At 38.7% G+C, this 26729-nt stretch overlaps 2 protein-coding genes across 4 annotated transcripts in view; one reads left to right on the forward strand and one right to left on the reverse strand.

The window, feature by feature from the left end:
* Positions 1-847: 847 nt before the first annotated feature.
* On the reverse strand, positions 848-3165 carry DDX28 (DEAD-box helicase 28). Its single transcript, XM_069793699.1, has one exon. The coding sequence runs from the start codon at positions 3163-3165 to the stop codon at positions 1531-1533; it is 1635 nt and encodes a 544-aa protein (XP_069649800.1). The 3' UTR covers positions 848-1530.
* The window catches only part of DUS2 (dihydrouridine synthase 2), a 28563-nt gene continuing 4997 nt past the window's right edge, over positions 3164-26729 (forward strand). Inside the window, exons 1-12 of one of the 3 annotated variants that reach the window (XM_069793700.1) lie at positions 3164-3275; positions 3725-3864; positions 7493-7538; positions 9089-9180; positions 10078-10121; positions 10855-10919; positions 13699-13742; positions 16944-17009; positions 20352-20422; positions 20926-21012; positions 23964-24132; positions 25097-25218. In XM_069793700.1, the coding sequence (XP_069649801.1) occupies positions 3164-3275; positions 3725-3864; positions 7493-7538; positions 9089-9180; positions 10078-10121; positions 10855-10919; positions 13699-13742; positions 16944-17009; positions 20352-20422; positions 20926-21012; positions 23964-24132; positions 25097-25218 (1058 nt within the window). Of the gene's footprint in view, positions 3276-3297; positions 3680-3724; positions 3865-7492; positions 7539-9088; positions 9181-10077; positions 10122-10854; positions 10920-13698; positions 13743-16943; positions 17010-20351; positions 20423-20925; positions 21013-23963; positions 24133-25096; positions 25219-26729 lie in introns of those variants that run through there. The other 2 variants (XM_069793702.1, XM_069793703.1) reach the window with 2 other exon arrangements.

The raw sequence follows: 26729 nt of genomic DNA on the forward strand, positions 1-26729 counted from the left end.
TACCCTATTCCTATACATGAACAGTAAGCTTCTGCTTGTGGACACATACATTGCCTGATTCGCAGTTAAACGAACTGCAGATGAGAGGCAAGTATCCGTGCAATGAATGGGTCCAAAATATAAAGGTTTCCAGTCTCCGAGTGGATCAGTCCTCCACTGTATTTCGATAAAGTTGAAAGCTTTGTATTGTATTAAATAATTTTACTGCAGCTTGTAACTTCCCCTAAAAGCCCCTAAACTGTGCAACGTGAAGAGTACGTGTGTACAATTTCCAGTATAAGGTTATATAGCCTTATCCTTAAGTGATTATCTGTGAAAGTTTTCTGTTTTAGTTTTTACTCTCAGTATACTAAGAGTAGCTCCAGTGCCTTATTTCCTCTGAAACCAATGATTTAGATACTATGCTGTGATCTTCTCATTTAACAGTTTACTATTTCTGCATACTGAGTTTTAGCACAGGCTAAAGTGGATAGCATGGGAAAAACAACCACTAAAAGAAAAGGCGGTGATAAATCACTGCAATAGAAATCAGAACTAAAATGCTATTTTTGTGTGATTATTTACCACGGACACAAACTAGCAGCTAGATATGAAATAACTCCAGGCTCACTTTAGTTCTTTTGGTTTAAAGCAGAAAAGAACAATGGCATGATATTCAAAAGAAATCTTGTACTCTGTTACCTGTGAGCCTTTAGAACCTATGAGTCAACACACGTCTTTCCTTCAACAGGTGGCATTTTTTGGATGGGTTGGTTTTTTTATTGTTTTTACAATCATTTCAGAGACTGGACATGTCACCATAGCATCTAGAAAAAATGAGCAGAAAACACTTAAAAGCTTTTTAAAATATTATTTAACAGAACATGAAGCAGCAAGATGTCCTTTCTCAGTGAAAGGTAACCATAAAATGACAAATTAAGACAGTGAAAAAGCCTCAAGCTTTATTGTGCCTTCTCGTTCCCACCAAACTTTAGAGGTATCTGGTCTAGAATTCTCTGAATGAACTGCCGCATCACAAGAAAATCAAATATAATTTGTCCTTTAGTCTTTCTACATGTATCTGTAATTGGTGAAAGTTTTATCAAAGTTAGGAAAAATTTTCCTTTTTTTCCTGCCACAGTAGTAATTTTTAATTTTTAGTAATGAATATTTAGCTGCTGCTGGTGGGAAGCAATGAAATGCAACAGAGCTGCACAGCATACAGGCACACTCTCATTCTGATTTGAATTCAAGTTAAAGGTCTCAACAAAATTAAACAAAATCAACTGAGGAGATCATTATTCAGTCTTCTCCAAAGGCATTTTCTTACTTACTTACTAGCTTCTTTTTGGAAAGTCCCGAGTTCTGATGCCTATGGAAATGACTATTGCAGCTTCCAGAACAGTGCACGAAGTTAACCTGATCACCTGGTTCTGAAACTCAATTCTCTGTTCTTTCAGTCTAGTTTACACACAGAAGCTCATTCCCTCTGCCTCAATGACTTCAAGCGTAGTCCCTACCAGGCCACTTATTACTGCTTGGCAACCTGAATCAACCTCCTTTAGGTGGAGGCTTATTAATGGAGGAGTCCATGCCTGGGAGACCTGTCCTCTTCCGGGCTGCAGTCTCTATTTTCCGCACCAGGTCCACATCCCACCGATGGGTGACAAAACTAACCACAGCTCCAGGCGCCTTGCTTCCAACGCGTCCAACTCGCCCCACGCGGTGCAGGTAGTCCTGCAGGGTGTCTGGGAAGTCATAGTTGACCACTAGCTGCACGCTGCCGGTGTCCAGCCCCCGCGAGGCAAGGTCAGTGCAGACAAGGACAGACACGTCACCCTTCTGGAAGGAGGCAAAGATGCCGGCTCTGGCAGCTGCCGACATCTGTCCCTGCAGCCTCAGGTGCTTGATTTTGTGGTCATCCAGGATATAGCCCAGCCAGTTGACGGTGCTGGCACTGTTGCAGAAGACGAGAACAGCCCCGCCGGACGCTGGGCGCTCCTTGAGTAGCTGCAGCAGTTCGGGCAGCTTGTCCCGGCCTTTGAGGCGGACAAACTTCTGCTGGACGTGGGGCGGCAGGCGGTGCAGGCTCTGGGTGGCGAGGATGACAAACCGGCCCACGTCGGTGAACTTCCCCAGCGTCTGGCTCAGTCCCGCCGGGAAGGTGGCCCCGACCACCACCACCTGGGTCCTCGCCTCCCCGGGGCCGGCCGGCCCGGGGGCTCCAGCGGCCAGGGGGGCGTGCGCCAGGATCTCCTCCAGCGCCTCCGAGAAGGAGTCGTCCATCAGGGCGTCCGCCTCGTCCAGCACCATCCAGCGCAGCCGCCCCAGGGCCAGGAAGCGCCGCCGCAGCGCCGCCCGCAGCGCCCCGGGGGTGCCCAGCAGCACGGCGGCCCCCGGCCCCGGCGCCCGCAGCTGCCTCCGCAGCCCGCCCGCGGCGCCGCCGCCCGTCAGCCCGCGCACCCCCAGCCCCGCCGGCCGGCACAGCGCCGCCGCCACCGCGCCCACCTGCGCCGCCAGCTCCCGCGAAGGCAGCACCACCAGCCCGCGGGGCGACGCCGGCCCCGCCGCCGCCGCCGCCGCGGCCGCCGCCGGCCCCTCGGGGCGGGAGAGCAGCCCGTCCAGCAGCGGCAGCAGGTAGGCCAGCGTCTTGCCGCTGCCGGTCTCGGCGGCGCAGAGGGCGCTGCGGCCGCGGCGCAGCGCGGGGATGGCGAGGCGCTGCACCGCCGTGGGGCGGCCGATGGAGAGGCCCTCCAGGCCGGCCAGCAGCGCCGGCTGCAGCCCCATGGCGGCGAAGGACGGGCCCGGCTCCGCGTCAGGCGGCGGCGGCGGCGCCTGCAGGGCGGGAGCCGCCTCCTGCGAGGGCTCCAGCTGGAAGTAGTCCCCGCAGGCCTTCCTGTGCTTCCAGCCCGCCGACACTAGCTGCGGCCGCTCCCAGCGCCCCACCGTCTGCCAGCGGGGCTGGCTCAGCTCTGGCCGCCGGCTCCGCAGCAGCAGCTTCCCGGGCTGCGCCGCCGCCGCCGCCTCCTTTTGCCCGCGCCGACGGCGCTGCGCGCCCCGCTGCAGGCGCAGCCGCAGGGCCCAGGGGACGCGCACCACGTTCGCGGGGGGTTCCGCGCCCGCCGCCAGCCGCCGCGGCAGCAGCAGCGGGAGGGGAGCCGCCATCCCGCCGCGGCTCAGCGCCATGGCGGCGTCTCACGTGGCGGCGGCGGCGGCGCCGCCCGATGACGCCGTGAAGAGACGCTTCCCCCGGTTCTCCCCGCCCCCCGGAGCCGCGGCGGAGCCACGCGAGGAGGGTGAGTCCCACGGAGGGGGGGGGCCGGTACCTCAGGAGGCGGCGACGGCGGCCCCTTCACGTTCGCCCGTGCCGCGCCCCGCGGGAGCAAACGTAGCCCCGCGGGGCTGTGGCAGAGGCGGCCCGGCGCCCCTCGCTCAGGGGAAGGAGCCGGTGCGGCGGGGAGCGCCCCCCCCCGGGGCCGCCGGAGGCGCCCGACGCCTCAGGGCGCCGCTGAGCTCTCTCACGGCTCCACGCGAGTGGCGCCAGGGCCGCGGGAGCTGAGACGGCAGCGGTGGAGCAGCCGGCCTGCCAGCTACCAAGGGAACCCTGTCAGCTTTGACAGGGAGCCCTGTCAGGTTTGGCAGGGTCACGCACTCCCCCAGCTCCCCCTTCCCGCCAAAGGAAAGTTCTGGGCGTTCACGGGTAGGAAACTCTTCCGTGGCTATGCCCCTTGATTTTCTCTTTCAGCTAGTACCGCAACAGGAATGACGGTGAACACGCCTCTGTGTTTTAGAGGAAAGAAGATCCTGGCTCCAATGGTGCGAGTGGGAACATTACCAATGCGTCTTCTTGCTCTGGACTATGGTGCTGATATCGTGTACTGTGAGGTATGAAGGATGAGCAGATGAGGCAGTCTTATCTGATAACATTATTATTAAGAAAAGTACAAATAGACTTTGTTTATTGTAGGACTTTTTCCTTTTATATATATTTTTCATTAGAAAAATGGGGGGAAAAAGAATCTCTATGGCTTAAGGCATTTCCCTTTCAGCAGTCCTCAAGTTATGGCAAAACCATATTTTAAGACTGTTCAGTAACTTCAATTCATTTAGACAAAACACTCACCATAACAATTTCCTCACATTCCATGGTGTTTTGGTTTTTCTTGCGTTTTTCTGGGTTTTTTTGTTTGTTTGGGTTTTTTTCTGGTTGTTTTTTTTGTTGTTTTTTTTTTTTTTTGAGTAGAGTCATAACATTGAAGGAAGTTTTAGGCTGACCTACCCTCTCACCCAGTTATTACTGCTGTGCTAACCCAGGGCATCCATATATACTCCTCACAGCACTGCTGTCCTTGTTGCTTAACCACTTTTCTTAAAGCCGCCTGAAGTTGAGACTCCAGTTTGGTGCAGATGTTATTGGTAGGACTGCTAGTCTTCACTATCCTTATCCTTGCAGTGCATCAGTATTCCCATTTTCCCCTTCAGTGCTATTATTAGCTCTTCTGAAATGTAGGCACTGTTACAAGTTACGTGACTCGGCCAAGATTTTAAAAAAAACATCCAAACAACGAAACAGTAAAGAGTTAAAAATAATGTAAACATGGCTTAAATACTGGCTTTCCTGGAGAATGTTTGATCTGTTACAATAGAACATACTGAAACAAACTGTCAGAATCAGTCATTTATGATGTTCTCCTGGAACCTTCACAGCCGTTCTCTTGCGAGTTAGCTCACTACCCTTTTTGGGGGAGATGAAAGGAAAGATTTGTTCTCAGAGAGACAATATGCTGTCTTTATCTTGGCCACAGCTCACATTTTGTCTCTAGCTTCTAGAATTACAAATGGTATTTTATTAGATCGGCTCTGTGTGAAAGAGTAATTACTGCTGGATGATTCAATTAAAAAAATCTCAAAATTCAGTAGAATAGTTACCACTGTCTGTTGTAAAATTGGGAGTAATAAGGTGTTTTTCTTCTTTGACAAAAAATAATTATCAGTTTCCCAGTTGATGAATTATGACCTCTCTGCTTTACATGGGATTAAGTGAGAATATTTTTTTTTTTCCTTCTCTGGGAGGCTAACTGTAGATCATGTATAGAGAAATCACAAGCATAGAGTTACAGAATCTAGAAGTCTTAAACGCTAAAGTGAGTCAGGCTTCAGACAGCCTTTGTACTTTTCCAGTATCCCTTATGCTTATTAGTAGTAGCAAAGAACCTTGTTACTGAGCAGCTACTGCATTTCATTAACCACAGGTTTGACAGGGCCATTGTACAGGAAATTAGTGGAAGGTAGTAATGTAGAAATTGTGTTGGTTTTTTTCTTTAAAAAAAAACCAAAACAACCAAAAACCACAACAAACCACATGCACAAATGTATTGCTTTGCTTACTGCTGAAGTCACAGGGTATGAGAAGGTATTTAATCCAGCGGTGTAAACTGTACAGCTAAAGCAGTTTGTCTTTCATGCACACTTTTTGCTCCAATTCCAGAGAAACAGTACCTCAAAAGAAGAGACCCTCAAACTTACTTAACAAGTTGCAGTATGTAACAAAACTTGTAGTGTGAAGGTTATTCTTACAGCTAAAAACATGTTGTAGTTTTCCTCATCTCACCTCAAAAATCAGGTCTTCTTCATTGGTTTTTCTTTTTTCCACATTGCTGTTGAGAAACAGTAGAGTTAATATGCCTTTGACATGGATTAGTGTTTGCAGTTAGATAGCTGTCTTAATGGGTTTTATCAGAAAAACTATGTAGGTTTTTCTTAAGAACTGACAAGTTAGTATAAAATAGAGTTGTTGTAGGCAGCTGTACTGCAGTTGTTTGGCAATGGAATGGCCTGGATAAGTGCAATTTGTAACTTCATTTCTGTATGGTAAAACTTCATTTTCTGATTTATCCTTTTGTTTTCCAACCCTTTCCCCCCAGCCCCCTTAACATTTTGGATCTCAAAGCTGTTTCAGAACTTAATGTGAACAGTACTTGATAAGGAGTATTAGTTAAAAACTTAAATTAAAAGCACTACTCATGAGACCTATGGTATACTGCAAACAGATTGAGATTAGCCTAATTTATTGCTTGTTTATCCCTTACCTATAAATCAGGAGGTCTTAAACCTTGTATTACTTGCTAAAGCAAAGAGTCTATAGTAGACTAAACCTCTTCAAGTAACTAACACAATAGTATGGTGGGTTTTTTTCTCTATTTATATAACAGTTGGAATAACAGTTGCATATTTATTTCGGTAGCTGCCGTGGTTTAACCCCAGCCAGCACCTAAGTACCAGGTAGCCGCTCACTCACTCTCCCTCTGCTGCCCCCAGTGGGATGGGGGAAAGAATTGGAAGAAAAAGAGAAACTCATGGGCTGAGATAAGAACAGTTTAATAGAACAGAAAGGAAGAAATAATAATGATAATAATAATAATAAAATGACAATAATAAAAGGATTGGAATATACAAGTGATGCACAATGCAATTGCTCACAGCCTGGTGCCCACTTTGTTCCTGAGCTGCAATTCCCCCCAGTAGCACTCCCCCCAGTTTATATACTGGGCATGAAGTCACATGGTATGCAATATCGCTTTGGCCAGTTTGGGTCAGCTGTCCTGGCTGTGTCCCCTCCCAACTTCTTGTGCCCCTCCAGCCTTCTTGCTGGCTGGGCATGAGAAGCTGAAAAATCCTTGACTTTAGACTAAACATTACTTGGCAACAACTGAAAACATCAGTGTGTTATCAACATTCTTCTCATACTGAATCCAAAACATAGCACTGTACCAGCTACTAGGAAGAAAATTAACTCTATCCCAGCTGAAACCAGGACAGCAGCTAATAAGTTATATTGGCTCAAGCTGTAGCCCTTTGTCAATTGAAGGTAGTCAGTTTGTCTTAAAGCTCACCTATAATCAAGTTGATGAGATGCATAAGAGAAAAAGACTCAAATGGTGTCCTTAAAAAATTGAACTGCATAAATCTGCAGTTAAGCTAATATATGTAGAAAAGCCATCAATTCTAGAAGAATGATGACTCTATGTTTGGTCTCCAGTAAAGGTCAACACAAAGACTAATTTTTTCTTTTAACAAATGTAGAGAACTGTTAAAACTCAGGGTTAGGGTAAAGAAGTCTTAGAGCCTAATACTGCTGGTTTGTTCACCTGTGTGCTTGGCCAGTACAAATCTACATTAATTTTTGAGGTGGTCTGTTGCTATAACATTATCTTCCCCTTCCACTCTAGGTGGCTCGTTCTGCTTTGTTTCCAGCTTGCTAGATAGGTACTTAAACAAAATGGTTCTTCTAGAACTATGTAAACGTATAATATTCTTATGTTCATATGTTTGATTTGTATTTTGAAACTTCAATTAAGCATGTTGTATAGTTAAACTCTTGTTTTCATTTGCATTCTTTTTCTGTATTTGGTATCCCTAGGTAGATATTCTTATTTAATAAAATGGGAACTGTTTATAGCTGGGTAGTTTAAACACTTCAACTCACTGAGATATTTTTATTCTTTCTTCTCAGGAGCTGATTGATATAAAGATGCTGCAGTGTAAGAGGGTTATAAATGGCAAGTATAGCATTTCTTTTGTTAATATCTAAGCATTCTTTTTTCAAGTTAAGAGAAAAGATAATTATTTCTCTGAAGTAATTTTATAGTGATTACAATGAGGCATCAGGACATATAATCTCTCTAAACTGTGTCTAGGGACTTAAAATAAGCTTTTGAAGTACTACCTTCTTACACCTGTCTGCTGCTTTACAGTTTCAAACTTTCAGTTTCCCATCTTGAGGAATTTCAATAGTTCAGTTAGTGTCCCTCAGGAAAACCATAAATGTTTTTGGAGGATAGGGCTAATGTATTAGTAACTGACAGTTTTTTATTCTTTTTAGAGCTTTAATGCAAAGTCTTTCTGCACCATTGACTTAGTTTATTACAAGGATTTGATGAGGTTTCTGTTAAACAATTTGACAGAGGTCAGGCTACTGGCTGTGCAAGTATAGGCCTTCTAAAGTGAAATACTTTATAATTTTAGCTTCTGGAAGTATGTCTTTCTCTTTTTATCATGAAAAATGGGATTAGTGTTGGAAATCCATTACTAATATTTCAGCATTATGCTTCCTGGCAGCAGGTGAAAGAAACTAGTAGCTGGAATAGACAGGACATCAATGTTCCAGTGCATTATTGAAAATGTTAAAGCTTTTAGTTTTATGTGTGTTAAAAAGACAAATAATAAAATTGGAATTAACAGATAACACTCCTCAATTCTACATACTGGCTTCAGCCTCTCTACTGCCTTCATACGCTATTATAATAAAGAATAAACAGTAAGGAACTCTTGTTTTGATTTGGGGTTTTTTTTTGGTGGTGGTTTTTTTTTCCCCAGAAATGTTACATGTGTATGCGCTAATATGAAATCTAATTTCCTGAGCAAAACTACTAAATATTAGTTACAAAGCCTTTTAATTTTTCAAGAAAAGTTTGATAGTGTCCAGGAAACAAATTCATTTGGACTGCAGTAGAGACAGTTTCCAATCATAAGTCTTTATCAATGTTAGCTGTTTGTGACATTATAATATACACACCTTTTAGTCTACTTCAATAAGGAAGCAAGACATGCAAGATCTCACTGTTTATCGTTCTTTTATTAACTTGAGGTCCATAGGCTAGATCTGGCCTAACACGATTTTCACAGACCAATTCTTAAAAAGATATCTTTGAGACCTCCCCAGCTGAGTGGCATGAGAAACAGCTGTTTGTATGTCCCTGCTGGCGAATGGAAGTCCACTACAAATCTACCTTGCCCTCCTGCTCCTTCCTAAAAATAGTACCGTTATGTTCATTCTGGCTGATTCATCATTAGATTTGTTCTGGTGCTGATGCTTTCCCAAGAAACAGGCTGGGGAATGATTAGGGAGTACTATGGGAGGGAAACACTAACATGCAAGAAATGTACTGCAAGGACATTTAGGAGGTAGGGTGCCATTAGTTCTGCTGTTCATGGAAGACTTATTTGATAGCATTTCATTTATATACAAGTTACATAGTCAGATGAGTTCCTTTGTGATTACATTTGTATATAATTTTTGTCTGTTTTATCTGCTTCTCATTTCATATAGAAGTACTTGAAACCGTGGACTTCATTGCACCTAATGAAAGAGTTGTTTTCAGAACTTGTGAAAGGGAGAGGCACCATGTTGTCTTTCAAATGGTAAGAAACCAACCACAGGTACTCTTCTGATAACATAATTAAACAAGGTGGTGCTAGTAATATTAATCTAAGTCTAAAGCAGCTCTCTGTATTGCAGACTATCAATTTCTTGATGCTTCAGGCAGAAGTAGAGTTTCACACCAAATGTGTTGCAGAATTTCTAATCTGTTGTTACGCATGTGATCAAGATGCTACATTATAAGCTCTCCATACAGAAGTTTTCAGAAGACGTGATTAAGATGAATACTGTACTGTATGACAGCAGCTTCTTTTTGTAATAGGTATCTTTGATGTTTTTCTGAACATACAGATACCAAAAATAAATTATGCTGATGTTTGATCACGTGTTTAAGTCTTGTGCTGTCCAGTAAACAGTCTCACTGGAAAGACTGAAAAAATGGCATTGTTTAGTGTTAATAAGAGAGGATTAACCTGTGCGTTAACATTGCACAAATGGATTAAAGGCTGGTGGAGAGAAAAAGATAGTAATTTGCTCTTTTAGACCACTCTGTGTAGGACAAGAGATGATGGGAGTTGGAGGGAGGGAGAAGTGTGGACTGCATCAGATAGTAAAAAGACCTTTTTCAGTGGTAATGGTAGCCCTGGAATAGGCTGCTTGTAGAATTGTTATTAGTGGAGCTTCTTAAGAACATGATAAATAAATATCAAATGGTGATGGGCTAAGAACATTTGATACTACTGTAGGTTAAAAGGGTGGACAGACCTCTCCTCTTCAGTGGCTGAATCTACATGCTTTAGCTGTGCTGTGGATGGGTATCTGTTACTTTATACTAAGCATTAGGGCAAATATAGTTATACACGTGTGCAAGTGAGCACGTAATTTTTAATTAATTTGATGGTATTTTATAGTTATAAATCCTCTTGTTTTACCAACAGGGTTCAGCAGATGCTGAAAGAGCTCTGGCAGTAGCTAAGCTTGTGTAAGTCATCTTCTCTCACCGCCTTCCCACCATGGGTTTGTTTAGGGTTTTTTTGTAGAGAGGAATTATTGTGGAAGACAGTTTTTTATGATTGAGAGGATCAAGGTGGGTCTTGATAGGACCAAGAAAAGTTCTGTAGGACCTGCACAGTAAAGTACAGCATCTCAAAAGGCCAGTGGTATAGTGGTGTAACTGCAACTTCTATTTAAAATAATTCTTGCTCAGCAGCTGCATAAGTTCTATGCTGGTCTTGATGGATTTTTGCTAGTGCAGTGTGTCCTTGATCTCTCCAATATGAAATTTCCCTGGGTATTGCCCAGCTGCAAGTACAACCAATATGCCTGAAAATGTCTCCTACTGTCTGTGCTTTGAAACCCCCAATAATGTATTATGCAGAAATGAAAAGTGTGTTTCAGACCTTTTTAAAAGGTGTTTTTAAGCCTCCATTTTAAATAGATGGACGTTTCAATAGGACTTGCCTTAGTGACAGCTTTTGCACAACACTGGTCATTGAAACCTGTGGACAGACTGATCTTCAGACTGTTGTTAAAATAAATACGTGACTTATATAAGTGAGAAGCTAAAAATTCACAAGTTCAAATGAAAACTTAACCTTAAATTCTTATTTAAGCCTTAATGATGATAGAACAAGTTTCCTGGAAAGATGTCTATTTTCTGATTCTTGTTCTAATAAGCTGAAAAATATTTCAATTGTTTCTTTCTTCTCTTTCAGAGAGAGTGATGTAGCTGGTATTGATATCAACATGGGATGCCCAAAAGAATATTCTACTAAGGCAAGTGGACTTTGGTTACTTTTAAATAAGCTTTTTCTTTCTTAGAAGTGTGGAATACATGTTCAAGTTTTCTGGTTTGAACAAATTCAAGCAGTAAAATTTTCATGCAGATAAACTTGAGTTTATTTTTTTGCAATAAACAGAAGAGTCTTGAAGGTGTCATGGCCCTAATACAGTAAAATAACATACTCTATTAGAAATCTCCCTTAAGAATAGGTTTGGTCGTGTAATTAAACATACCATATCCTTAAGTGGGTAAGCATGTATGAAGTTTGTAAGCTCAGGTTAGCGTGGACTTGTACCACTGAGCAAGTGGTGATTGTATTTTCTGACAGGACAACCACTGAATATTGAGGAGAACGTAGTGAGGTTGTTAAATTGTATTATTGTACAAAGTTAACACTAAAACTATTTAGAATTCTGAAAACTCTGACAGGCTATGTCGTATGTTGCATTTAAAAGTAAATTCTGTAAGACAGGATAAAAGAAAGTGTTTAGTTTTGGGGGGGTGTCTGTTTTCCTGAGGTCACTAATTTGTTGAATGAGTGAAATATGTTCTGCTTAGCCTTAATAACAATAGGAATCACAGTTTGTCATCTGAGCAAGTAAACATTTGCAACGTAGCAATGCTGAGTTCAATTCTTGGTCAGTTTTAAGTGGGAGGAGGATGGATCAGTTAAAACTTGATTTTTTTTTAGTCAAGCACCTGTAATTCTAAACTAGTCCACTCTCTGTGGCTAAAACAGAGTAGTCAAACTGGTTGTTAGCACTGTTAAGCCAGTTACTGTATAGATAAAGTATCAGTAAATTAGACCATGGAGCTCCATTTTGATGTCAGATGTTCAGGCAGAATAGATAAGAGAAATTTTGCACTTATTGTCAAAGAAAAAGGAACTTCCCAACTTTAAAGACTTAAAACTTCATTCCAGGGAAGAAGCCTGGCTGTTGCATTTAAACTTTCTATCCTCTAGTCTTTGTAGCATTGGCATTTTTAGCATTTGGAGCAAGTTCTCTGTCATGTGAAGCTGTAAAGCTTCATCCTTTAAACAGAAAAAATAATATAACCACATAGGCAGTACTTTTACTTCCTAATTCTGTGTTACCCATCTTTACATCTGGAAGCTTTTTACTGATCTTTTACTAAAGCAAGAGCACAAATGTAAATGGTAACTTGAGATCTGCCTTAATTCCTAGTATCACCGTAAGCTTTTCTAGAACTTACATATTTTCTTTTGGCAAACCAAGTTGCCTGTGGACCAAGGAAGGCTAATTTTTTTCCCTCTCCCCTTTCACAGTAGAAAAAAATACAATAAACTGTCACAGAATTCTAGCTGGCGCATAAATACATGGCTGATTGAAATGTGGTATCAGGTGCATGAAAGCAATGTTGTTAAAATGGGGAATAGTAAAGGCCAAAGCTGACCCTGCCAAACATACCCATACCTTGCATGATGTCATGACATTGTACAGACTCTAGTCCACATAAGTATATTGTCCTCCTTTCTCAGTTTTTCAGCCAAGAAAAAAGAATGCTTTGTCTAAATGGATTTATTTTCCATTAATGGAACATATCTTTTGATAAAACTACTTGAAAAGGGTTTATTTTAGATCACATTACCTTAAAGAAATAAAAGGACAGACTACATCATGGAGTTCTGGAACAGAAGAACCAAAGGGCCCTAATGACGGTACATAGAGCATGTAAGAGAGGGCTGATGTTTTTCCATCACAAAGATTGCTTTTCCTTTGGAGCATGTGAGGTGTGTAAGAATGCTGGACATCTTTCAGGTCTCTAATATCTTCGCTTTAACAGTTCATAGTGTTTCAGCCTGGGTCTGACAATGGTCAGTGTTGAAAGTACCCAGTGATGGTGCAAGAAAGGCATAGAATGGATCAATTTATGGGGGGATTTTCTGTTTCAGTACTACTTAGTTTTGTAGGTTGGCTTGCACTCTGAAGAATATAACTTAAATTATTCTAATATATTCCATCTAACTTGTGAATAATTTTACCCACATATATTTCTAGAGTTTTTCTGTTTTAATCCCATTAACTTTTTTGTTTCAATGAGAACTTATGAAGATGACATTCTTTTGAACTCAAATTTTAATTTCCCCTGTTCTGGAGTCTTTTGATTTATGTATTTAGATTCTGTTGTTTCTGAACTTCCTCTGTTTTTCTGCTTTTGAGATAAAGTGGTATTACCAAGGAACTGTAGTCATGTTGAGGACATGTCATTAAATTCATAATGGTCTGATGATGTTTCCAGTAATGTTTTTTTTAGCCTTTATTACTTTCTTCTGTATCATAACTAATTACAAGGGAGACTTTTTTATTCTTCCACAGAATCATAATTAATAACAAAACACCAAAACATCCACCCTGTATTAGTGTGAAAGATCAAAAATTCAAATGCTGGTGAATCGTTATTTTCCGACAGTAGTTTGGGTCAAAAATGTTCATACAATTTTGAAGTTATTTCTTACGTCTGCCTGTTGGCCTCTAGATCTATATATGCAGATGAAATAGTGCAGAAAGAACAGCTAAAATATTAAATTGTTAAAGTGTTCATAATTTGTGTTCAATACAGCCACTTAATTTGTCTTAGCCTGTTTTTCTAAATGTGGTGTGTAGACAGAAACTACTGACATTAAGACCTCTCAAATGTGATGTGTAATTTCTTTTTTTTCTTACTTTTGCTGTGGTCTGCTGTTAGGCAAAATAATTGAGTTGAAAAACATGTTTGCCTAGTGTGTAACAGTTTCTGTATGTTTCCCAGGGAGGTATGGGAGCAGCACTGCTATCTGATCCTGACAAAATTGAGTCTGTAAGTATCACCTTGTGGGTTTTGAACTGCCTTGGAAAGTATTATGTACTGTGCTCTACTGGAAGCAGGATTGAATGCACAGAAGACAAATTTGTAAAAGCTAGAGTGGAATAGTGAGTTTTGAATGCTGGAATTAAGGTTATGGATAAATAATCCTGATTTAGTTCTCCTTGTCATTGTCTGGACTATAAAATTGCTACATTCTTCCTTTTCAGCTTAAAAACTTTCACAATGTGGTGCTATATTTGCAGAGGGAGGAGTTTTATGTGCAGATGTATCTAAATCTGCATAAAACCCTATGTGAACTGGTATGAAAAAATATATTTAAAAGATATATATACATCTATCTATATGCAATATAGATAGATATGTAATATGTTTTTTTAATATATATTTATTTTTTTTTCCCAAGGACTTCTAAGCTTCCGGAGATTAAACAGAGTTCAGATGTTGCTCTGGGTTTCCAGGAACATACTTAGCATATAATTCTTTTATTTTCTTTCTGTTTAAAGGCCTGATTCTTCATAGTTCAGATGAGTTGACTGTGAACTTTGTCTTGCTTCTCCTTAGCTTTTAGTTGTTCACTCTATCCTCCTTCAGAGTTCCTGAGGGCAATTCTAGTTTACAGTTCACCTCTCAGTAATAACTGAATCATGGTACACAGTGGCGAATAGTTCAAGGTAGTTATTCTGTATTTCTTGTACTATCAAAAGTATGCAGATCTGGACAAAACAAAAATACCAAAAGCATTGCTCTGCCTTTTTTCATGTGGCTTTTGAGTGCATTTTTTTTTAAGGATTCTTTGTTGTAGGTCAGTCTTTTGAAGAGACCAGACTCTTTTCACTTATCTTCATGACTCTTTCTGAATGATAGCTAGTGTCTTCTGATCGCTGCAGTTCATGCCTTTTCCTTCTGTCTAAAATGGATATTGAGTCAGTCTTTTAAGTTCTTCCTCTTACTGTGATAACACCATTCAGCTTTGTAGGCTAGTAGGACTTAACACAGTTTCAACAAGCTGATCTATTGCTTAGTTACTATTCTTTGTAAGATCAGACATGAAAACAGGTTGTTCTGCGTCATTTATTTCATTCTCTGAGGACATGCCATTAGAAGGGCATGTCATCAAAGATATAACCCTGACAGAGTGTTAGCGTTTTGCCAAATGTAAGAATCTCTTAGTGTCAAGAGCCACATTGTTAAGCTGTACAAACTGACTATTCAGCAACTGGAAGCATTATTAATTGTGCCAAAGCAAGAGTTTAAATGGAATAGACTGGACCTATTACTCTCTCTTTCATGATGAAAAAAGCAAAAGTACAAGTGATCCAGTCTTGATCTCAAAACATTTTTAGAGAAGGTTGGTATCAGTCTTGTTTTTTTCAAAAGAGAAAGCAGAATCGGTTAAGTGTGGCAGAAAGTCAGCTAACAATACAGGCAACAGAACTGGAACCACAGGCCTGTGTGGTAGTCCATGAATTAGGTAAGGTGGGTGGTACCATCCAGAATTAAACTGTAATTTATGAAGCATGAGGTGACAAAGGCTGAAAGAAAAAAAAAATCAGGAGTGGAGTATTTAGTAGGCTAAGAGTAAATCGGGCAAAAATATTTCTCGCAGGAATGAGAGACAGTTGTAAATATGATTGTTAGCAGCTTCCCTTCCCTTCTACAACCATTACGTTTTGGTTTGACCTTCAGAAGAACAGGAAACTTGATGTTCAAAAGTTTGGAATTGTTCTTTTCAGTTTAAGATATTAATAGGTAGCAAAATCGTAGGCATGGAAATTACTCTTAGCCAAATGCAAAGGGATAACTAAACTCATAGCCTGCAAAAGACATCTGTAATTACAGCTCCAAATCAAGCTTTTCATATGATTAAAAAGTGTAGGGTTTGGTTCTCACATTGGAATCCTTAATGAGGCTGACACTGAAAACTTAGAAGATTTGCTGATGATGCTATTGTAAGAAAAATATTACAGTGATGATGTTTGGAAAATGATGTCGCTTTAGTTTGATTTATATGCAAAAAAATAATAGAAATTAAAAATACTGAAGAAAGGGGGTTTTTAGATCATTTTTGTGGATCCTACTGTTTTATTCGAGAGAACACTACTGAGGAAAGATTTGAGTAGACAGTGCAAGGTGACACTAATTACTTGCCAGCTGTTCTAAGTGTAAGAACTTGTGGGTGCTAGCTGTAACAGCTCATTTCTGTATTGGGAACCTATTAAGTGCAGTAACATTAAACAAAATTCAAGTTTCATAGTATACACAACTCTGAAAGAAATAATTTACCTGTAGTTCCATCCATTTTTTATACAAGGAATAATATGCATGATAATATCTCAAAAAACAGTTGAAAAACATGTATTTTTCTATAATAGTCAGGATCAGCTGGTTTCCACTCTTTTATTTAGAGAGCTATTGGATTTCTGGTACTACTTACTGTATAGTTGTACAGTGATTTAAACATGTATAGGCCATTATATGGACCTTTTAAGTATGGTCTGTTGGACTTAAATTTAGCCTGTGAAAAGGAGATTCTTTCCATAGCTCAGTTCTTACATGGTTAAACTAACAACTGCTCATTTGTCTGCTTATTGTGAGTTTGTTTTAATGAATAAAATGTGCTCTGTGTTAAGCATGGAATTCAGTTTATGATTTTTGTTTTCTTTTAGAAGATTCAGTAATGTTGCTTGATATTGCTGTCTCATTTCCATTTTGAAGGCCATCTTCTCTTTAAAAAGAAATCTCTTTTTAGGGAATACTTACATTTTAGTTTTCATAAGAAACCGACAACTCGAATATAAGACTGTGAAAACAGTTGCATGAAAATGAAAAACTTTTGCACTTTATTTTGAAATTATCAAAGTTTACTGGTTACTTCATATTAAAAACAGTGTTGAAACTCCAGCGGCAGTTAATTGCTCTGTATAAATCCAGTTAAAATCAAAAAAGAAGTGGAAATAAAAGTGGCTTAGTCTATAAATAGTTTTGTATATCTTCAGATAAAATTATATACTTAATTACAGACTGCATGTGTCTATCTAGCATGTAAGATTCTTTATAGAGGAACAGTAACGAGTCTTACATTGTTCTGATTTCTTTATATTTTCAAGAGAGAAAGGAGGAGAGCTTTATTAATGTCACTGTTGTGATCATGGGTTTTTTTTGTTTTGTTTTGTTTTTTTTTTTGTTTTCCAGATACTGACTACCCTTGTTAAAGGAATTTGTAAACCAGTAACCTGCAAAATCCGCATTTTGCCCTCAGTAAGAACATAAATCATTATGCTAAAGTCTTTAGTCGTTGTTTATTTCTGTGATTTAAAATCAATTAGAATATATGGCATTCTAGTATATTGGCATTTTAAACCTCTTATTATGAAACAGCACTTGGAATTATAATTTCTGTTTGAGATGCTGTCATGATCTAAAGGGTTGTCTGACCTATGGGTGTATAGAGATCATGATTGTGGGTTCGTTGGATTCCGTGATACACAAAGACACAGCGGCTTTTATCCTCTAAATTTCTCAACTTTAATACAGATTACCACAAATACCACAAAAATCACCATAGCAAATATACCTATGATTAATAAAGTTATAAATATATCTATCTCAAGCTATTGCAAATTATTGGTAGCAACAGTCAATAGTATAACAGCAATGATTAATACGGCAGAAATCAATTATAGCAACAATCAATAAGAGCAACAACCAAGTAGGTATATACTACTACAAGTTACTACAAACTTATCACTAGTGAAGCAAACTTATCAATAATATAACAGCAGATACACTTATGATAGATTACTTACATGCATATCTATATGTTCTTAGTAATAATACCTGTATCAAGTACATTAGACAGATCCCGGAAGGGGACCCAACCATCCCAGAAGTAGGAAGATGAACTGAACCAACCCCAAAAGCAGGCCCAGAGGGGGACCAATAAAATAACAGACAGATACTCACTCCAAAGATGATCTGTGTCATGGAGTTTGGAGTCAGCCAGGTATCCCTGGCAAGAGTCCAAGATCTTGTAGAAAGTTTGTGCAGAGAGTTCAACCTGTTTAGGAAAAGGGAAAGTATGTGCAGTATGGGAAGTTCTCCGAGAGAGAGAAGCTCCATTATGGATAAAAATTAAGTCATTTTTAGGTCATAGAGACACAAGAGGGCGTAAGACATCACCCCTCGAGCAGCCAGTATATGCTGTTAATTCCTGTTTTTCACCTGGGGCAGCCAACAGATGATTGTTTTCTGTTCTTTCAGAACAATTTTTATTTTTTCCAGACTGTTTTCCTGTTATTGCAGTTAGAACAGCCAATAGCAGTTACAGATTCTTTCTTTCTTAGGGTGTTTTCCCCTTTTTCCAGACTATTTTTTACCTTTTCAGATGATAAGCTGCTGATACGGTTCCTTGGTTTGCACTTATCGGTGGTATCTCAGGATGTCTCTGGTTTCTAGGGACCCAGTTGCACTTAGCAGGGGTGCTTCTGGTTCACAGGCCTAGTTCCCAGGTTAATGGTTTTTAGGCTGGCAGGCATTTTCTCTCTCAGCATTTTTCAGAAGATATTTTCTTCTGTTCAGTAATTTTCCCCTTCCAACCAGGTTGCCTTTCTGGCTGCTCACATCAGATGCCAAACCTCGTTTCTCCTCTCTAATTTAAAAAATCAAGAAAATACTAGACATTATCTGTCTAGACACAGTTTTATTCCATTGAACTGCAAATGCAGATACTTCTATAAAAAAGTGTTTTAGTCCTGTTTATTGTAACCCATTGAGTAAATCCCAAAGCTTTTGCTGGTGGATAAGTATTAAATGAAAATAAAAAGGAAAAATGTGCTCTTTTATTTTAGAAGACAAGTGCCAAATGTGGAATTGACTGAGAGTAATATGTGTACATAAGCACAGTGCAATAAACTTTGAATTTCTTGATAGTCTGCTTGAAGTTTAAACTTCTAGAGGGGAAGACCAAGCCCTAATGTTACTTCTCCAACTTCCAACATTCATGTTAACAATGAAGATTTTATTAATGAAATTGTGTTTACAAGATAAACTGCCTGTGCTCTATAAACTACTCATATTCTACAATGCAAGGAAATATTGCATTACTTGATTTCTGATTTACTGTATGTGCTATGACAGCAATAATACTACAAATGATACCCGAATTAAAAACAACTTCTACAGCCTTTTTAGAAACTCTTTGATAGATTGAAGCACTGAACTTGCTAGCTTATACAAAGAGGCCATAATCTTCCTTCTCAGTAGCAACATCTTCATTGCAATTAGAATTACTTTTTTTCTGGATAGATTCTTGGGTACAATCATTCATTTCAAAGAAATTGTAGTAAGACTGTTATATTGCTAAAGCTGTTACATTTTGTTTTGTCAGTATTTTTCTAGAATTTAACTATTAATAATGTAGCTTCCTTACTGGATTTTTTTTTCAGTTGAATTCACTACATATTTTTAAACCTCCAGGAGATGATGTGCCTTCTCTTTTAATGACTGGTTGTTTTGCAATTGTGTATTTAATTACCTGCCTAGATACCATGATTGCATATGACCTGGATAGATATTTCTGTAGATGGATGAACTGTAACAGCTAGCTATTGTTCAGAAGTCATTTACACATGCACTTAAAATGATTAAATGAACAAATGAAGCACATGTGAAAAGAATCAGTAACTGTCTAAGATCATTTTGGTTCTGAAGTATTAAATCAAAGAACTGGCACCTCTCCTTTTTATTTTGTACAACTATCCTAGAGCCTCTTCCTTTTTGTTTCAAGCTGCTTTTGCATAATATGTCATCCATCAGAACAGCAGGTGAGCTTCTGTCTGTATGTCCATGCCAGCTGGTAGATGTTGCATTTTTCAAAGACTGAATGTGCTATTTTTTAAATGAGCCACAGATCATTCTCCAGCTTTTGAAAAGAAAATTGGCCTTATCTTTTTTCATTCTCCCTTTCCCCAAAGCTGCATAAGACAGGCTAATCCAGCAGTGTGCCAAATTTCTTTCCGCCTTTTAACAGCTTAACTCTTTGAAGATACTCTGGGAGTTTCCCCTTTTTCCCCTGTGTCTTTTGATTCACTGGTCATGTACAAATATCATTAGAATTTTTTAGATACTAGTTAACTTTTTAGAGAGACATCTGAGAAGAATATTTATAGATGTGTGAGTGCATGTTACATTGACTTTAGAAGGCATCCTCTTATTAAGATGCATTTTAATTACAATTTACAGAGTAGTCATTAGAGAGGAGTTGCTAATCAAGTGTTTTGTATCATTTTCAAATGACAGTCTAAAAACCTGTTGGAAAACATTCTTCTACTACAGAGTATTGTCTTACTTTGTCTGAGAAAGTTTGCAATCTGTACTTTCAAGGAAGTATTGAAAATGCATTCTTATTTTTGCCATAATATGTAGTTCTTTAATTGAAGTATATACTAAATGGTTATGCATATTGGGAGTTACTGTTGAAATACAGGAATCATATCCCTCTTGACAAAAGAAAAGACTTCCAATATTTGTTTGTACAATTATTGCATGATAGTTATTCCTTTTTTTTTAATTAAACCCATGTCATTCTCTCTTATCCCTCAGGTTGAGGATACTGTGAATCTGGTAAAGAGAATAGAAAAAACTGGTATTGCTGCCATTGCAGTCCATGGGAGGTAAATTGATTTAGGCAAGAGAGTCTTAGATTTTTTTTTTTTTGGTTTTTTTTTGTTTTAGGTTGCTGTTGAATGTAGCGCGGTAAGATATGACTAGAGAGTATACTCTATACGTAATATGTGTTTCTGATTTCAACTGTCAACTGAATTGGTGGTGTAGAAAATCAGGCCAATAATTAGGGAATTGGACCGCTTGCTGCTATTTTTCTAAAATTTTTGTCTCAAAGACCAAATAAAACAAAGATTATCTTGCATACTCCATATCTAAAAAATGCTGCTTATCTGGATATGGAATTATAGTAACAATGTTTTAAAATATATTTGATATGAAAGAATTCTCTTGTGTTTCAGGGAAAAAAAAGGAAAATTACATCAAATATATAAAGTAAATAAGCAGAAATAAGTATGTCCCAATAATCTTTGAGTCATGTCTGCTGTGATTCAGATATCTACAAATTCCATAGGAAATCTTTGGTCTTGTCTTTTTTTTGTTTGTGGGAAAGGAAGAAGGAGGAGAGGCCTCAGCACCCTGTCCACTGTGATGTGATCAAAGCCATATCTGAAGCAGTGTCCATTCCAGTAATAGCAAAGTAAGTTGGACTAATTAGCTCGTTATTGCCATATGCTTGTACCTAACTTAAGATTTGCAAGTGCAGGAAAAAGATCCTTCATGTAGGGCAACCACAGTGTTACCTGTTACTAAAGATCAAATCTCAATAGAGGTAGCAGTGACAAAAGTTGGCCTTGTGAAATGCCACCATACCTCAGATTTTAGTTTAAAAATTCCACGTATTTTTCAAAAAGTACTGCTTTTGTGTGTCACAACCTATCCTATGCAAGTTGTTTCTGATTGCATCCAGCAGTTGAATTCTCTATGCTTTTAAGCCCTGTGCAGTGACTGGCTATAACCCTACCACTGTGTATGTTGGACACTTGCACATTAGAGATATCTGTCCTACTGCTCAAAACCAGTGTTATGTTCTGTGGCCTCACATTTTGCCTAAGACCTCCTCAGTCTCCAGACGTATAGACATGATCCCACTGAATCTGTCTGCTTGTATTGACAGATCCTTCAGTAACTGTGTGATAGTAAAATAAGGAGCTCAGTCTCAGGAAAGTTTAGCTACAAAAAGGTAAGTTTTAAGAGCAGCTTTGGAAGCACAGGTAATGAAAAGTATCAATTTGTCCTGAATTGTATCTGATCTGCCTGACCAACAGCTTCAGATGTTTCACCTCTTTGTAAGTGGCAGTAGAATATCCTTGGCCGGAGAAGCCATGTCCTTAAATGAAGTTCTCTCTTCATTGATCTTGAGTTTTCATGGAGAAGCTGCATCTCTGCAAACCATACACTTGGATCAGGAATTTGAGAACTGTTTTTCTGTTCACATTTCCATGTAGAAAATATGTTGAAAGTCACAGTTTTTGCTGTTAGAAGACCTGTACTGGACAAAGGAAATATTGCATGCTGATAATCTTTGTTGATCCACTTTTCAGTGATTCACCCTCTTTCTAGTTTTCAAAATAATTTTTTAAATAATATGAAATTGAAAAACCAAGCAGAATTCATGTTGTACTTTGCTGTGAACCCTTTGTTTGCCTAGGTAAAAGATGAGGCTAACAATTTGTCTTAGATCTTATGCATGTCACAGAAATGTCAGCTCTGTATGAGTACTTTCTATGATGTAGAAGTGTGCCATTGAGATATAAAAATATCAGAGCTTTATTGTTGATAAATTGCTTCTAATTAATCCCTATATCAGTTTACTTCTTTGCAAGTGTCCCAACATGCTGAACTAACCTTAACAGTCCTATTTTTAATGGTTTCTCTGAGAAGGATATGATCTTTGTTTTAAATCCATTTAGTGAAACTTTTCCCTCTGTTGTGGTTTAACCCCAGCCAGCAGCTAAGCACCACGCAGCCGCTTGCTCACTCCCCCTGCGGTGGGATGGGAGAGAGAATTGGAAGGGTAAACGTAAGAAAACTCGTGGGTTGAGATAAGAACAGTTTAATAATTGAAATAAAATAAAATAGTAATAATAAATTGTAATGAAAATAACAAAAAAGAGAGAAAAAAAACGTAAGAAAAACAAGTGATGCAAATGAAAAACAATTGCTCACCACCAATCAACTGATGCCCAGCCTCTTCCTCAGCATCGACCCCCCCAGGCAGTTTTCCACCTAGCTTGTATGCTGAGTATGATGTCATATGGTCTGGAATATCCCTTGGATTGGTTGGGGTCAGCTGTCCTGGCTGTGTTCCCTCCCAACTTCTTGTGCCCCTCCAGACTCCTCGCTGGTGGGGTGGGGTGAGAAGCTGAAAAGTCTTTGACTTAGTGTGAGCACTGCTTAGCAACAACTAAAATATCAGTGCGTTATCAACATTATTCTTATCCTAAACGCAAAACATAGCATTGTACCAGCTACTAGGAAGAAAATTATCTCTATCCCAGCCGAAACCAGGACACTCTCTCTAAAGAAATGTAAACGTGCAACTTGGACTCCTGCTTATTAAATATATTTGATCCATGATACTTGATCCCTGCTGTAGCTTACTTGGCTAGTATTTTGAGAATTTTAACCACTTGTACCTCAAGCTTGATCAAGAAATATACAGGAATGAATCAAAGGAAGTGGACTGGTGCTAAAAAAAGGCAAGAAAATTTGAATTGATACAATGATTTCTGGAATGGTACTGTGTTTATGGAGTAATCTTTCATTAGTGCAGGAAGCTTGCTTGTTCTGTCTTCACAGTATAAATGTCTGGTTTTAAAGTAATTTATCATTCTCCGGTTTTTATTTTGAATTTGACAGTGTTTCTGCTTTTGAAGGGGTAAAGATCCTACTCCTACTTTATAGTTCAAAATCCCAACTTTTATTTTACATTTAAAAGAATTTGCCTAAGGGAAACTTTAAGAGAAAGAAAAGGTGTTTTAAGTGTTCTTTGTGCTTACTAAGTGTCTGACTTGCTGACTTGAAAGCAGAGGCAGTACAATAGAAGCAGTGCAGCCTTTTTCTAACTTTAAAGTGCTCTGTGACTGATCCAGAAGTACTACTTGTAGTTACTCTCCATATGTTAGTGCCAGAGTGAAAATGGAATGATGCTGTCCATACTTAATTTGTTTTCAGTATCACTTGTGCCAACACAATTAATATGCAGTTGAAGGTTACAGAACTGGCAATTACAAGGTATCATTTTTCAAACAACGTGGAGGTGATTCTTTGTGAGCCTTATCCATTAAGAACTGTGTGAAAGCACACAGTTTGTGTAAAACACAAAATATATTCTTCCTTCATAAAAACAGTCTTCTATTTTTAAGAGAAGTATGCAGGTAATGAAAAATATTATATATAATCAGTGTTTTAATGAGCCATTGCTAATAAAACTCTCAGACCCATTTGTTCTCTTAGATTTAAGATAATACCCTAAATAGACTGCCACCATTAATAATGTAAAATCACATTGAAAATACAAGGCTGTGTTAAAGTACAAGTAATAGCAAATAAAACTTTCATTATTATAACAGCGATGTTAATTTTTAGTGGAGGATCTCATGACTTCATCAAAGAATATACGGACATTGAGACCTTCCAGAAAGCAACAGCTGCCTCATCAGTAATGATAGCTCGTGCTGCCATGTGGAACCCATCCATCTTCAGAAAAGAGGGTCTCTTCCCCTTGAAGGAAGTCATGCAAGATTACATCAAATATGTATGGTTTTTTGGAAGATCTTACTTGTAGTTAACATTGTTTAGAATTGTTAATCCAAATCTTATTACAGTATCTTAACTTTTTGTAATTTCAAAGTTTTAGGCTCTGGGGATATTCTAACATACTGCATATGACATAAGTCTTGCAAATCAACCGCTGCTTCCTCTATTTTATTTTTCTCAGAAAAAAATGTTCAGAAATCTGTACTCAGAAGACAGTTTTTCCTGATCATTCTTTTCTTATGTACCATGCTTTTTAGCCCTAGTTTCTTGGGAAAGTTTATGAGGCTTACAAGGCTATCTAAACATGTCTAGAGATTTGAAAAGCTAATGATATGTAGGCCAATTCTCTTGATGTTACAGTTGTGCAAATAATATTGAACAGAAAAGTGAAGGAATAGTAAATAGTTACTGCTAGATTCATTTTTAGAAATCAATTGCTTTTCACAAATACTGTCAAAAATTTTTAACAGCAGGGAAGCAAAGGGAATGATTTGCCGGTAAAGTAATGCTGTATTATAGTACTATAGCTCCATTAGCCGAGTCATCTATTATATAAGTTTTCTCTATTATTCAAAATACACAATTTTAATGACATAATAGGAAATTAATCAGAAATCTGTGGCTTTGGTCATGTCATCAATTCAAAATTTTTTGGGTGTTGAAAATTTGAACTGCCATTAACTAGTTACTTACTAAAATATCACTGCATTGCTAGTCAGTTATGTAAACTGTTCAACTCTTTCTTCGTAAGTATATGAATAAGTTGAACTTCTGTTCATGAAAGCATGCCAAAATAGTCAGATTATACTCATGTTCGTGAGTAGTCTTGAATATGTTATTGAGGTAACTGTGCATTGTGGTTTACCTTTCAAAAACGATTTTGAAATTCATCAAGAGACATGAGCATTATATAAGATAAATTTGTTTGGTATGTTTTTATATACTTTGTCTCTCTCCTTCAGGCAGTGAGATATGATAATCACTATACCAACACAAAATACTGTTTGTGTCAGATGTTAAGAGAACAGTTGGAAACTACTCAGGGTAAGAAGCTGCATGCCGCACAGTCCACACAGGAGATCTGGTAAGCATGTACTTCAGAAACAGGAATTGTACTCTGTCAAACTTGCAAGCCACTTCTCTGTCTGTAGCACTGCCTGGCATTTCATACCTTCAGAAGAAGTTGCAAAAAACCCAATAATAAACCAAACAAAAAATCCAGGAAGTGAGATGTGGAATAATACAATAAACTTTTCTAGGTTTCCTCCATGCTCAGGTTTTAAAGCTTTAACCCTAAAACTGTCTATATATTCAACATACTCATTTGAGTGGTGCGTAACTGAGTGACAGGCATTTATCCAATACTTGCATTAACTGATTAAGAAAAGTTTCAGCATTTTGTAGTGTTAGTCTGGAGGTTAATAGTGTGGAGTTTGTCTTCTTCCAGACATATTTATTTATTTGGACTTTTCCTTTTGCATGTGGGGGTTTTAATGTTACTGGAATATTTATGACAAGATGTTTGTTTTAAATGAACACTTAGAGATAAACTGAAAACCATGTATGAAGGTTGCCTGTATGATAATTAAATGTATTTCTTTTGTGCTGCTTTTCATACCTGAAATATCCTAATGAACGATGACAACGTTTTTGAGGAAATATAGCAGTCTAGAGGAAATATAGTGTCTCAAAGGGGAGACAGAAAAAGAAGAAGGAAAAGTTTGAGAGAAACCATAAAATAGACATGTGATTAAAGAATTCACACAGAATGGAGGGGAATTCAGGTTTGGACCCATACCAAACTGAACAAAATAAAGGTCTGAGCTTGCATGTATCATATCCACATTGTGTGCTATAATTATCCTTCTGATGGAATGGAGGGGAAGAGAGTCTCTGTTTTTATAAAATAAACAGTCTGAAACTGTTTGTTATCTTATGTGTATGAAAATGGATAGAAATGTTGAAAGCTTGAAATATTTTGTAGATGGAGTTATTGTTTTCTAGCAAACCCTAATCAGCATTCTGTTCATGTTCAAAATGAATGGAAATGCCTGCAATCCTTTTGCAGTTTATTGCAATTTACCAGTTTGGCTCTTTATAAACACTGGTCCATGATTATTACAATACAATGAAGGGAATTTGTATTTTATATATAAAAGGAGCTAGCCTACATTATTCATAAAGGAGCAGTGGAATCCATGAACAACATTTAAATCTTGCAAGTTACTTTTCACTTTTGCAATGTAAATAGTTGAACAATTTTTACTACAGTAACTTACTATCTATTTTGCTTATTGTTTTCCAGTTAGATCTTTTACAACTTCAAATCACTCTTAGCCAAAAGGGTGGTGGTGTTCTCTACTGCATGAATAGTAATGCATAGTATATAAAGAAAAGAAATTGTAAAGTAGGAGTCAAGCCTTTAAACAGCTAATTACAAGAGTCACGGTTTATACACATAAACACTGGGTAGAGGTCTAATGTAAAACTTTTGGGTGTTAACAACTAGTTAGGGGCTTCCAAAATTGAACATGATCAGGTTTTGTGTATGTGATGCAATACCAATTTCAAAACTGGCTTAAGCAGTGTACATGC

The sequence above is a fragment of the Haliaeetus albicilla genome, chromosome 10 (assembly GCF_947461875.1).
Source record: "Haliaeetus albicilla chromosome 10, bHalAlb1.1, whole genome shotgun sequence".
NCBI lineage: Eukaryota > Metazoa > Chordata > Aves > Accipitriformes > Accipitridae > Haliaeetus > Haliaeetus albicilla.

Bases quoted from the DNA above. Each gene is read 5' to 3' on its own strand.
- DDX28 (XM_069793699.1), bottom strand. From the start codon at position 3,165: ATGGCGCTGAGCCGCGGCGGGATGGCGGCTCCCCTCCCGCTGCTGCTG.